Below are 14,671 nucleotides of genomic sequence, written 5' to 3'. Positions count from 1 at the left end.
AAAGGCGTGACAACTCTTTGTTTTGATCATTGTCCTCTGTGTAAAATTCAGAGAAATATCAATAATTAAGCACCAAAATCATAGTGTCTTGACTCAAACACTGCTTAATAATTCCTCGACACAAAACTCGCGAATTTTGAAAGAAAAGCGGGCTTTTAATTATTCACAGAGTCCAACTCAGTGCGTGGAAAATATACTTTTACGGATAAGTAGATGCTATTTTTTGTCCCGAAGGAGGTGAATTTCTGTTATTAAGGTGATTCGATGGACGCCATATTTTGGGTCAGAACGGCATGCGACATATCGGCAATTGGTTACATTTTTTCAGCTACTCGTCATTTTTCTCCAATTTTGAGATCGCAATTCTGTTGTCAGGAGACTAAAGCACTCACTTACGAATTTTAACAAAGAAATTCAACGTAATAAAGGCGTGGTTTTTTCAGAGAGAAAACATCGCATTCGATACTGATGTCGAAACTGCACTCGAATGCAATATTTTCTCTCTAAAAAACCACGCTTTTATAACGTTGAATTTCTTTGTTAAAATTGGTAAGTGAGTGCTTTAGTCTTCTGACAACAGAATTGCGATCTCAAAATTGGAGAAAAATGACGAGTAGCTGAAAAAATGGAACCAATTGATGCGATATATCGCATGCCGTTCTGACACAAAATATGGGGTCCATCGAATCACCTTAAGATGTCATCAGTGTTACATGTAACGATGAAACTCGAAACAAGTTGGCAACGTCATTGTTGATAGAGCGGTGCATGGAACTGCAAACGCACGTTTTTTTCCGACTCATTTCCTGAGAGATTCATTGCTGTCATGTAGACGTGTTTTGCACTATGAGCGCGGGGGCCTTGCACTTGTTCAAAATTGGGGGAAATGGTTTTCCCGCGGGAATGTGAAAATATAGCTCTCCTCTGAAAATAGAGAGCAGAGCTCGGGTGTATGTTAGTGGCAACGGAGCTATTATTTAAAAAGTTGGAACAATGAGAGGCACAAAAATGAAAAGTTTTGATATATACCCTTCATCATGCAGTTGTATTTTGCATTACAAGAAAATATCGTATCTATGATCGTCGATTACATAACATTTTAATTGGCGATATGCGGCAAGGGTTTCTGGTTTTAAATTAACGAAATATACGTGAACCTAATTTTTGATCTGGTGATTGATGTGGACTTGTGCAATGGAAATTTTTAACTCCGTTTTAAATTTTGAAAGATATTTTTTTTAAATTTTAATTTTTGTTTTCTTTATATAGACAAAGGTGTTTCATTTTTACTGTTAAAAAGACTGGTGTTCATATTTTTTGTTGAGTAATCTGAAGAGTATTTTTGCCATACTTTCTTCTTGATTATAGGATTTTCAGTACCCCACTTAAAATTGTAAGAAATGGATGTGTATGATGAGTCATAAAAACTTATCATTATAACTAATAGAGAAAAAAACTGGCGGAGTAAAAAGGAAAAACGAAGACGTTAGATAATTTTCACAGGTCACCTTAAAAAATGCAACTCACGTTCACTTAATTCTCATGTTAACGATAGAGGGGGTGAATAAGAGCAATTATCTTCATACAGAGAATAACATACAGAGTGTTCCAGAAACAAGCTCTCAGAATTTTCAGGTCGACTCTGTGGGTCAATATAAAGAAATTTGATAGAAAAACAACAGAGGGAAAAATATATCTCTGAGTTACAAGCTTTTAAAATTTCGACGCAAGGTGGCAATTTGTTACCCAGAATTCATTTCAAAATGCCAATTCAAGGGAAGAAGGTAAAAAAGATACATGCATAAAAGCCGATTTTACAGCGCTCTGGTGCTCTATGCAACACCCATCCGCCAAAGTTTCCTATCTTCCCAAAGCCCCTCAAGGAGTTGAACTCCCTCATTTCCTCTAAAGCCCCCTGTCGCCGCCCTTTCACTCAAAAAAGATCATTGTTAATATGTTTTGAGAGTATGCAGAACTGTGTAATACTACCGTCCTAAGGAAAAACACCGTATGAGCATTCGAATGTTGCCAAATTGCCTCTCAGAAAATATTCAATTTTGAAAAAAGTTATGAATATTTTTCCTATAAATTTTCAGGTTATTTAGATCAAATTCTGAACAAAATCCTCTGAAAAATTGAAGAAGAAATATTCCCAAAGTTTCCTGAAAATTCATGATTTGTCAAAGGAAATTTGACAACGCCTGATGGCTCATACGGCGTTCTTGCTTAGCACGGCAGAGTAGGTGCACTGGGGAAAAAAACACATTAGATCTAGAGTCCAGACTCTTAAAAACATCGACAAGAAAAAATACTCTTGATTCAATCGGATTTTTGCTTAAATCAAGAACCAAACCTCTTAATTTGAGCGGATTTCCTTTTGATTTAAGCTTAAATCTGATTGAATCAAGAGTATTTTTTCTTGTCAATGTTTTCAAGAGTCTGGACTCTAGATCCAATGTGTTTTTTATCCAGTAGTGTACGGGAAAGCAAGAGGGTTATTCCGAGAATACCAGCGTCCATGTATTTATGAACGGCCCCCGGTACCACAGCCTTAATACCTTAACCTCACACGAGTTTTCACTGACGCCGCCTATTTTCCTTTACAGGTCGAAGCCGACAGGCCCAGACTCCCGGCAGGGCGCTATCCCAGCGGCCCCGTCCAAGTCGGAGATCGAGGAGCTGCTGGCCGAGGTGGCCCATCACTCACCGCCGTCCGGGGCCCCGAAACCCGCCTCGAAGCGCATCAACTACAGTTACCACCCGATCATAGACTTCTTCAAGTCGAGCCCCCCCGGAGGGCCCCTCCCCCAAACGGTCGACCCCAAGACCCAGCGACGGATGGACATCGCCGATATGCCCGACGTTGACGACTGGACGCCCATCGACGGACCCAGATCTCTATAACCCCGGCTCCCTGCCTTGCACCCACCGTATCCCTAATATTACCACCACCAGTGGCGTGGCGTGAATGATCGATTATCGATATCTCGCCATTTGAAGCTATGGTAAATAATCGATTACTAAGGTGTTCGCTGCGGACACCCTGATAATCGATATTTTTCATGGGTTTGAGTGGCGTATCAATTGATGTATCGCACAGCACTCCACGCCACTGACCACCACAAACGACGAATATTGTATTTGACGTCAGTGGCGAGGTGTGAATGATCGATTATCGATATTTCTCCCTTTGAAGCTGAGATTAAGAATCGATTTTTAAGGTGTTTGTTCCGAATACCCTGTTGCCAAGTAGAAGTGATCGCGATAAATAGCGATTTTATCGGTTGGATATTGCGATTATGTCGGTGGCAATTTATCGAGATATTTTCGCATTAAAAATTGCAATGTGTGGCTGTGGCCACCAAAACGCTACACATCGCAAATTTTTGGTTTGATAAAATCAGGGTCAATTTTCGTCGATGAAATCGAGATTAAATCGCAATTCATCACGATTTTCATTGCGAAAATATCGCGATAAATTGTCAGGCGTTAAAAGCGCAATTTTATCGGAACAAGATCGAGGATAATTGCTCAGATGTTGATAATCTTGGCAATTTTATCGCCAATAAAATCGAAATATGCAGCGATTTTTTCTGTTGAGAAATGCTACTTGGGTTACTTCAAATCGATCCTTTTCCGCAGGTTTAAAAGGCAGATCTATCGATATCACAAAGCACGCCACGCCACTGTTTTAGATCCTCGCAGTGAGGCTCGTCGCACGGTGAAACGAGCCTTTCAGATAGGTTAGATATGAAATTTTCGATTGAAAATGCACAGTCCGATGCTAAACTTGGATATCAGACTTAAGATGTTATCCCAATTAAAAAATGTTCTTCCTAAATATGCCACGACATGAAAGAGGACCAAATTCATGGCTAATATAGAAAACCACGTATCTCAGTTTGCCGCGGCTGTAAAAAGTTTCAGCCGTAATTTTTGGTCCGTGGCAACTGAGGTACGGGGTTTTTCAGTTTTATAAGCGATATGTCTTGTATTGTGAATGAGGAAGCTTCCAAGGGACCACGAATACAGATTCCATTATCCTAAGTTCCATCTAATTTCACTTGAATATATGGATACGTCCTAAATTTAGGGCCTCTTTGTGAATAGCCCTTCAGTTACAATGGAATTATTTGAGTCTCTCTAATAGAGGGGGTTGTAGAAAAAAAAACTGTTTATGGATACGGTTCTAACGAGACTTCTAAGTAATAAAAAGAAGGGATCGATCCATACATAGACAGTGCTATTCGTTTGTTTGATGTTGCATACGTTTTACCCTCGTCTGAGCTCATCATACGGTCATTTATACTGAGCTTTGTATCAAACTGGTAATCAGTCTGCAATTTTTGTGAATGCTCAGGTCCCAAAACTTTTGAAGAACTAGGTTGTAGGTAAAAGTCTTATTTAGGTCTTAACCAAAATATTGACAGATTAGTTACCTGCTGAAACCCATTTCGTGCTATTTTTGGTGATTCCTCTAATAATGGAACGAAACTCATTTGACAATTTCTAATATGAATGTGCGCAACAAAATCCATTATTTAATGCGGGCGAACATGTCAAATTATTTATGCATATATGCGATGTGAACTTGCTGATTTTTTATTTTGATTATTATAGGAGCCCGATCAAGACTCAAACGGCTCTAGATTAGTCCTCTTTGTTCAAAATTACTTATCAATTTGCGCTTATTTTTCTTAAGGATAAATTGAAACTGAAACGTGTTTTAAAATCGAAATACATTTTAGAAAAATAGGCTGGGTACCCAAACGAGAACCCAAAAATCAACTTAAAAATTGATCGAAAAGAATGTTTCTGCCAACATTTTTAGTATCAAATTCCCTCCTCGTAATACACTTAGAGAGAGACTCTTACTGTAAGCTTCCTATCAAAGAAAATATTGATCTTACACCATACTTTAAAGGGTACGTAAACATTAAAATATGTTGCCGTTGGGTGAATTCGAACGAAAACATACCGTTTAGACATTGAAAGACAATTGAGCTTCTTTAATACTAAACTAAAATCAAAATAAAAAGGTTTTAGGGAGCTTTTAGCATTAAGTCAGATTTGTGGAATAAATGTTTTTAACATACACCACCACAATGAGCAGTGTGCATTTACTTACCCATAAGACCTGCATATGCTCCTAGTTTAAGTCAACTGCTATTGCGACTTTTTGTACGCATATGATTAGAACACACTTAAACAAAGTTACAAGAAAGAAAGAAGTACACTCCCCTGTAAATATAGATTTTCGTGAGAGTTTGTATGAAATTTTGAATTCCGCCCATCATCTGATCTAATAATGGCATTTAAAAACAGAGTCTGTTGTAATAAACATTACCTTGAGATTATAATAATTGTAAAAATCCAGTTCGTTTCTAATTAAAATTACAGGAAAAGCGAACATTTGTAAAAAGTTAAGAATTCTGAGAAAAAAGAACTAAAATTCTAAATAAATTATTTCCCTAAAAAGACTGTATTTTTCTCAATCTACCTAAATCCACAAAATTGACCCCTGGTTTTTAAATTTTGAGCGAGCTGAATTCTGCTCGGTCTAAAAATAAAGTACAAATTCTGCTGATGAGAATGATCGACAGAAGTAAAAATAATGGCAAAATAGAATTTACATGAATTTTGCCACCACATTTCAATGCTGAAAACTTCGATTTTTTATCTATTCGAAAAAAATATCAGAATTCGAACTGATGCATACTTGAAATTGTAATAGAAGAAGTTTGGAGCAGTATGTCTAATGTGAACGTGAGGACGAGCGCTTGCAATCTAAAATCATGACCGTAAAAAAAAAAAAAAAAAAAAAAAAAAAAAAAAAAACTATTCTTTTTTCAATTTATGAGTGTGAGAGCGCGCCCATATTAGCTGAGGGCAAATTTATTTTGAAAATGAACCAAAAATAAATACACATTACACACCTTACACCACGGTAGGTCCGGCCCGGCGTGGCAGTCCAGCACCGAATTTTCAACGATTAATGCGCACCGTAGCGAACGCGCAATGCAGGAAGTATTTCTGCAGTCTTGTAGGCGCTAATACGCGCGCCGGCGGTGCCGTAGCAAACGCGCAATGCGGGAAGTATTTCTGCAGTCTTGTAGGAGCTAATACGCGTGTCGCGCTGACTACGCTGAGTGCGGCGCGATTAGCTCAACTCGCGGAGTCAACGTTTTTCAATTTGTTACTACCATCAAGTTTTTTGCACGCTCTGAATGGATTACCATCTTATAAAAGATTTGGAAAAAATTATCTCTCCATATCCCTTTTGTCTTTCTTGTCTCTATAGCTTTGCCTCCCATTTTCAACAATCAGCTTGCTGATGTCACACATCGATATTTGACAATATGTCCGCGTGTGTCCCTAAATATGGGTTGTTTTTAGAGAAAAACCATTAACAATCTCAGTGTTTGTAACCCCAAATTTAAAAATGGACGGTTGATGTTTCAAAAACATTACATTGACCTACAATCATTTTTTAGAGCTCATAAATGCTTCTGATTGATACGAGAGAGATTATTGTTTATCCGTTTTGTATGTTAATGTAAACACATATTTACAGACAAATAGACAGACAGCTATTGTTGGCTGACTGATCGATTTTTCCAAGTGTGTGATTACGATTCGTTTCTGGCCTCGCTTCATACGTGCGGAACTAAAATCAGCATCGTTTACGGTATTGCATCTTTTTCAAATCTTCATATCTATATCAGCCACGCAATGATTCATTAAAAAGTGAATGTTTTATTACAGAAGAAAGAGAAAGCACTTGAAATCAAGCCTTCAGCCTAACGTAAAAGGTATGATTATGATCGCAAAAATGTGAAGGTTATACTTACTCTTATTTTTATATTTCCAATTATAATTTGAATATTTTAAACAGCCAGTCAAAATATTTTTAAAGGTTTATACAGGATAAATCATGATATTTTCCAGGAGCGTTATTAAATGCATGCATTCGGTTGCGGGAAAAGTATTTATCTGGCATCATAATCCGCTTTTTTGGAATGACGCTTGATAGTTTTGTCTCCTCTTCAAAAAGAAGACGTAATTTTATTAATGTGGACTATCACAAGGCAAACGCAGCAGGATGAAGCGCTAAAAATACATAACTCTGCCAGAGGCAGTTGGGCAGTTTTTCGTAAATTTTCATGCAGGTAGCCTTAGTATACATCATGAAAACTACACAGCGCTAAAGAAGTCTACCCAGAGGATAGTGAGAAAAACTCGTAACTGGTTTTGGTTTTAATGCAGTAAAGTCTGTTATGTATTGAGTGCAGTTTGTACGAATGTTTACATTTCATACTAGATTCCACTAAATCCTTATCTTCTCCTAATTATGTATGGATCTCCTTAAACTACTTTTCTTCGAGTGTATTTGTTTTATTTTCTCAAAATTGTCTTTAAATTGGTAAATCTCTTTTGCAAAATGGCATGATTAGGACACATATCACTATGTGGCAGGCAATTAGCGATCGCTTGCAGTCTGAAAGCGGTAATGCGCATATTGAAAGTGTGATGGGCATTGGCCTTCAAAAACATAATGTCGGCTTAAAGCGCCTTCATTTCATGTGATACTTTACGCTTTGTCACAGAGTTATTTTAGTTGCTTGTTCGTTTTAAACCTAACTAAGATCACAGATATCACCATACGCTCTTCGGAGTTGGCCCGTCTTTACGCAGGAAAAGGTGTCTGTTCACATTAATGGCCAAATAATCCGTACTCTAATCTTGTCTCTTTATTTATGTATTTCATGCGTTTCCATCCACTCACCTGAGGTTTGCCAATCGCCGACGATTGCTAATTGCCTTTGAAACACATACGACATTGCCTAATTATCTCAAATGTTTCATTCTATGAATGGAAAACAGAAATAGAAGTTAGACTCTTCAGTATATTTTTTAACATTCAGGAAAATTCACCGTTTAAAAGCGGGGGAGGGGTTATATATCGACGGCGTAAGTCCGCAATCACATATCTTGTTTGCAGTGTCTGAAAATCTCCGCCTCTATGTCATTTTTTTTAAAGGAGAACAAATTGACACCATCCCTTCAAGTTTTTGCAGAAATTTCTTCGCACAGAGAAGTCACGGCAGTTTTAAAGAATTGCCGTTGAGTAGTTTTCCGTTCAAAAAGTAAAGTATGACAGGAAACTGAGACATCGGAAACCGAGTTATGTGATTACCGACTTACACCGTCGATATGTACAATTCTCTATTAAAAAAATAAAGTAGAGGAGAAAATGAGGTAACGCGAAATAAATTCCGGTTAATTCCGTCACTTAAATGTGCATGCATCAATCAAAATCCACTTTTGTGACATGTATAAGTGACCCAGTCTGCTCACCTCATTCTCAGTTCTGAGTTTATTTAGACTGTGAAAAGAGCTGCTCCCCCTCCCACCAATACACGGCGCGGGCGCGCCAAACCAGGAACCAATCAGAAAACGAAAGTGCCACCGAAATACCGTGCATAAGCTCGCGTGCCACCCGGATAACACCCAGATTCCGCCCATTGTAAACATGATCGGAAGCCGCGCCGGGGAAAACGGCCCATCGGCATGAAAAGACAATGGCATATAGGTCGTTTGTGCGGAATCCGAGGATAATGCTCGGTCTGCGTAAGTCAACTTTCATCGGTTGATTAGCGCCGGGCACTTTCGCGGCGGTGGCGGGAGAACAAGGACGTGTCTATGCAAAGAACCACGGGACGAACAAGCTGCTAACAATGATATGTCTATGAAAATTATGATTAAGGATAAAGAACTGCCCGTGACGGGGGCACGTAGTGCTTTGGCCGCTCAGCTCTGTCAACGGGTATAGCCAAATAGTTGAGGCGCGGGCTGTGGAAAAACTGCGCTATGTTGTCATGCTTCCACTAGTACAAAGAAAATCAGAGGACGAATTGGAAATTTTGGAAAATTGGAAAACAAATAAGACGACCGCCCAAGGGATGGCCACAAAGCTGGCTCTTTTCCCCTGAGGATGATTGAAGATTTTATTATTGGTTTAAGGAGTCCTTTATTTTTAGTGAATCTTAGATTTTTAACATTTATATATTTTATTGTACTCGACTCTGGATGGCCTGACAAACAGGGCTATGCCCTAGTCGTTCGTAGAAGAAAACGAAGAAGAGAAGAAGACATTGGAAATTGAATTTTCTTTATCAGGAAAAGTGTACGGTATTATTTTTATGACTTTGATCTGATCTTAAGTGCCAAATCACGTTGAAGGTCTGCTCTTTGGTGAGGGACTCAAGAATGCCAAATTTCTGAGTCCCTCGCCAAAGGGCAAACAAGTAAAAAGCTGCAATGAGCGCTGAAAGTGGAGGCCATCAATGATGCAATCAATGCGGATTTTCCCCTAAAAACGATCTTTCGCGGGGTGATTTTAGAATTGATGAGGTTGAACACAACAATTATCAGTTTGTCTTAACTATCAAAAAAATTTAAAGGAAATTTGAATATAATATTTTACATGCATATAAGAGCTGACGACCTTTAAACTACGTCTGTTGAGGCTTTGTTGACTGTTGGAAGAGACAGTCATAAGCTAGTCTCTATTTTTGGCGAAATATTCGGCATTTTTGTTGCGATCGATAGGTACAAACGGTAATCATTTTCCTCCATAAGTCAACTGAATTTTCCGTTGCAAGTGGCAACCTCAAGGACAATTCACCTAACCGAGCGCGATTTCCAAGAGCCCACTAGCTTAATCCGGGTCACATAAAATGTGCCATTACACTAGGGCACTTTGGTTTTGTGTCTCTCTCTTTTCCTGTTTACGGGATCCATGATCACTCCAGTCGCACATGATCTGCCAATTTTCCATCCCCAATTTCTCAGTTATGGACCTAAGAGACACGAAAAAAGTAAACTGGAGCTAGTAAGAACGTGACATTAGTGCTGGACGTGAGTGATGGAAGTTTGAAGTCACTGAATTTAATTTGAATCTTATGATCTGTAATTTACTTCCATTATGGATTAATTTTGGGAATGTTTTCCTATATTTACCTTGTTGGACGTAACAATATGATGAGGAAATATGTCTCTTGCTACTTCCGTTGTTGGAAAAAGACAGTCGAGATTTAGGAGGCAACTAACTTTTACAATTGAGGGACGAAAAACGATTTTTAGGGCTTTTGGAAAGAAATAAAAATAAATGACCATTATTTATTATTAAACTTCAGGGTTTAGATGTTTTCATGTATCGACATAACGTCCTAAACATTTCCATCTTTCAGTAGGAAATTTTTGCTCCTTCAGTTTTGCAGTCCAGTGCTGCACTTGTTATGAGTTAAAACTCACTTTTTTACATACAAGTAATATTCTCCTGCATATTCAGGCGTAAAAAACCGATGGATTTACTTTAAAACGCAACATACCGTAAAAAGGGTCTCCATCTATGTTATTTATCCCTTTTGCAGCGAAAATCATCCTCATTTTAACAAAATCTTGGTGACTTCAACTTTAATCAAAGCTTTAGCCAGTAGTTTCAGATTAATTTTTGTTGATGATAATAAACATGCCCGAATTGTAAAGGCAGATGACCGCAGATGCTTTTGGAGACCTTTCTTTCTGAGTCAGTGACAGCTACGCATGTAAGAGTTGTTGAGAATTAGGTGAAAATTGCTTAAAAATGTGGTAAAATGGTGCTGGGTCCATACATTCTGCGAGGAAAACTAAGCCAAAAATTTCACTAATTTCAATTAGAGTCAAAAATGTTTAGCTCTAATAAGTGCCAGTACAAGACTGAGGGGGGAGGGGGAGCGGTTGAACTAATTGAAATTTTTGACTTCGTTTTCTCCGCAAAATGGTGTCCAACACCATTTTACCACCTTGTTACAAATAAATAGAAATAAAATTAAAAGTAATAAAAATAATAGAATTTCTGACCACTATGCTGCAAATTTTTTTTTGTTTACCTCATCCCCAAAATATTTAATAAAAAATTCGCAGCATGTAGGTGAGAAATTCAATTCTTTTCATTACTTTTAATTGAACTTGTATTTTTTTTATATTTGCTGCTTCTCCAAGCATGTTCTATTACTTACAGTTCGGGCCATTTATGAGTGTTTTTCTCATTGCTTAAAAAGGACATTATATTTTGACAATTTGTCTTAGGAGAACTCCGAACTTGATATTGAATTTGTTCCCCCTATACTGAGGCGGTAAAAATTTAAATGGAGATGTTGCATGTGTGAGGGACCTGCGATTTGACAATTGATTCTTATGTTAAAGTTCGCGAGAAACACGATGGTGCCACTGGTTTTCTCTGAAATAAACTCCCAAGCTCATGAAAAGCTCTCAAGTTGAGGCCAAAATGGAGGGGATATCCCACGCTACCCCGAGAGTCCACCTCTACATCAAGACAAACTCTCCATGCAAAGATAGGGAGCAAATACATTGACAGGGCTGCCACTTTATTTGGGGACTCTAAAACTGAAAATACGGCGGCAACCCTGCTAATGTATTTGCTCCCTTTTGCATAGAGAGTTTGTCTTGCTGTAGAGATGGACTCTCAGGATAGCGTGGGATATCCCCTCCATTTTGGCCTCAACTTGAGAGCTTTTTTGAGCTTGGGAGTTGATGATTTCAGAGAAAACCAGTGGCACCATCGTGTTTCTCGCGAACTTTTACACCAGAATCAAATAGCAAATTCCTCACACAAACAACATCTCCATTCTGGCATGATGGTAATAATAATATCGTAATCTATGTTAACAGTACATCTATCCATCTACTTCCACAAGAATCTAAGCTGGGCGAAAGGTGAGTTAAGTGGGGGCTTGTGGCTCGCGAAGATCAGGTCAACCACCGCGAGAGCGTGGACATGAGGCCAGACAGACGCCGAGATTTTTCGGCACTTATCCCGATTTCGCGGTCGGCGTTTTTCGCCGCACGATCCCGCTCGCTCCCGCGTCTTCCTTATCATCTGGAAGCGCGCGCCGCGCAGTGGGTCGCCATCGCGGGGCGCGCGCGCAAAAAAGCGAGATAATGATATCGATAAGTGGTGCACCCGTTGCTCGGTTATGCATGCGGAAGCGGCCGAGGAAAGTGGGCGACGCGATGGAGGAGGCGCGCTTGCACGAAAAACGGACGGAAACCAGGACTCGCTTTACTTTTTACTGGTGTTTTTTTGCTTTGTGAAAGGCAGAGGGGGTCCAATTCAGAGTAAACAGATCGGAGTAAATCTGTCATTTTGTCTCAGTTGGAATTGTAAGTGAGTGACACTAATTTCAATGATTTTGCTGTATTTTAAATATTTAAGCTCTAACGCGGTTGGGAAACCGGGGGAACGCATATCCAGCGCCCATCAAGCGTTACAAAAATTCCATACTTTCTTTCATGATTTCGCTGGAAAAAAAGATCACAATCCCAACTATACTTCTGGATAATTTTGGCGCCAGATGTAAGAGTAATTGCACTAGCCAGAGGTATGGTTTATCCAACCATACTTTTTGACTCAACCGTGCCTCTAACTGGTGCAACTACTTTTATATCTGGTGCCAAAATTGGCCAGAAGTATGGTTGGGCATGTGATACTTTTTTCCGTGTTGTTGTCGAAGAACGCATGGACAATTAAGACAAAGAACACAGTTACATATAACTACTTATGAGGAAATGTTCCTATCATGAAATTTTTAAAGTTAAAAAATGCAGATGTGAGGAGTAAAAGGCAAAATTAAAATGAATGGTCATCTCTCACTTAGTAGTTTCTCACCAAATTTTTTTCGCACAGATATGTTTTTAAGAGAAATATTGAGTATAGAATATGGAACACGAGCAAATAGCTGAATGAGTGGGATGAAGCAAATTGGTGCAAAATATAACCAACGGTTTTCATGTAAGGAGTAAAATAATTTTGCAAGAAAAGTGAGGGAAAAAATTATCGATTGCTTCCCTTTGCAATAGTGTGATGCAAACTGAATATGCCGACCTACCCAGCAAGGCTCATCGTACCGAGCAGAAACTTCACCGCTCTAGATAAAAGCTCCAAAAAAATAACCCAACTACCCAGAAGCTCCAGCAATCGTTTCCCTCCAACTAAAAGCATGATTTTAAAAGTTACCAAATAGCTGGGATGAATATCAAGTTAATGTCCGTTTTGCAAGCAGGCTCAGCCCAATTCTTGTGATAATCGCAAAATGTTTAAAATGTGGCGCTGGCAGGTTATAGTAGTTATTAGTTCTCAGTTATAATTAGTCATTTTTTATGCTTGATTCCTTTCATCGTGCTGAATTTCTATTTCCCCTGGGCTTTGATCAGCCCTAAAAAAATTCTAAATACAGGTACTGTCATATCTCATAATTTACATTCAATAATCGCATATTATTTATCAATATATTGTTAAGAACAAGCGTTTTTGCAACCAGCTTAGATGATGTCTTGCCTTCTTTCACGAGTAATGCAGGACAGCTTAGTTACCATCGTTTTTTTATGCAACCATTGTTACTTTAAAAATTGTACTATGAGTTCAGCTCCTTGTTTTTCATACGAAAGAATGAACTCCGTTTCAACGTTGCAAATTTTCCACTCGGAAATATTCTTTTCTTTTTAAGCGTGCCAGTAGGGCTCGCTTTTTGAAATCACTCGGATGTACCATAGTACAGCACACAGATCAACCAATGCTATTCAACGGGTCGTCCAAATACTTTTTTCCTCGCACCCGTTTCTTTGTCTTTGAACCATTACACTGTCAAGCCCTGATGGTCTTTTACCAAAAAATCTAATGAACTGCTAATTGGAAACCCTTGAGAACATTTTTCTGTCAAAACCGTATTATTCAATTTGACAGAAACCTCATAGGAGCTTTCTTACGCTCGGAGGACTCAACTCTAGAACCTTCTTTCCCGCCAAAACTCTATAGCCAATGAGCGTCTTGCACTGTAAGTGCAATCTGTGATGAGCCTCGTGACTCATTATACTATGTACTAACCATGGCCCCTGCCGAAATCCACTTAAACCACTACAGTTATCTCGCGATATAGCTTTGGGTGTCCGGTTTCGAGCAAGGCAATAAAAGACGGCGAGGCGATTAACCGATTAACCATGGTGATGCCAGGATCCACCAAATTTTCTCAAAAATTGTTTTCCGTCTATTTAGCGAATTTTTCTTTACTTTCCGTTGAAGTACAAATAAAAAGAGACCTCATTTGTACAAATCGGCCGAATAGGAGAGAAGTTACAGTTCGAAATCCAAAGAGATTAACTGAACGCGATTTCGATGCACGGCAGTTCGCCCAAATCACGGTCGTGCGCAAATGCCGCATATCAGCTTAAAATCAAGATAATTGGACGGAATCTTTAAAATTAATTTACATTCAACGTTCATGAATCAATATTTTCTCCCAAATTTAGCAAAAAGTACCAATTGATGCAAAAAGCAAAGACGTGAAAATAAGAGGTATTTGTCCAACATTTCAGTTATTCGGCACGCTTTTCCAACATACTCATGTTGGATTTTTTCTTCTTGTTTTCTTTTTTTACCAAGAGACCATTAGGATATCTTAACTGAAAATTTCGCAGATTAATTCACGCAAATTCAGACACTTTTTAACAGAGATTACAGTTCCATGTTTGTCAAAAATTAAGTTGTCGCAGTCGATTTTGAAACCATTGAATGAAGTTAAATTGACAGCTCACAAGATGAAAAGTTAGG

General features: G+C 38.6%; 2 protein-coding genes across 5 annotated transcripts in view; one reads left to right on the top strand and one right to left on the bottom strand.

The window, feature by feature from the left end:
• LOC109043417 (uncharacterized) overlaps window positions 1-5,771 on the top strand; it is a 77,992-nt gene extending 72,221 nt beyond the window's left edge. For 2 of the 4 annotated variants that reach the window (XM_072298245.1, XM_072298244.1), the window contains exon 12: window positions 2,607-5,771. In XM_072298245.1, the coding sequence (XP_072154346.1) occupies window positions 2,607-2,904 (298 nt within the window). In that variant the 3' untranslated portion in view covers window positions 2,905-5,771. The remainder of the gene's footprint in view (window positions 1-2,606) is intronic. The other 2 variants (XM_019060610.2, XM_072298246.1) reach the window with 1 other exon arrangement.
• Window positions 1-14,671, bottom strand: part of LOC109043419 (uncharacterized) — a 143,232-nt gene that overhangs the window by 113,658 nt on the left and 14,903 nt on the right. The gene's annotated exons all lie outside the window — the stretch shown is intronic.

Source organism: Bemisia tabaci, chromosome 3, assembly GCF_918797505.1.
Source record: "Bemisia tabaci chromosome 3, PGI_BMITA_v3".
Classification (NCBI taxonomy): domain Eukaryota; kingdom Metazoa; phylum Arthropoda; class Insecta; order Hemiptera; family Aleyrodidae; genus Bemisia; species Bemisia tabaci.
The sequence above is the reverse complement of the archived record's forward strand: the minus strand, read 5'-3'. Positions and strand labels throughout refer to the sequence as shown.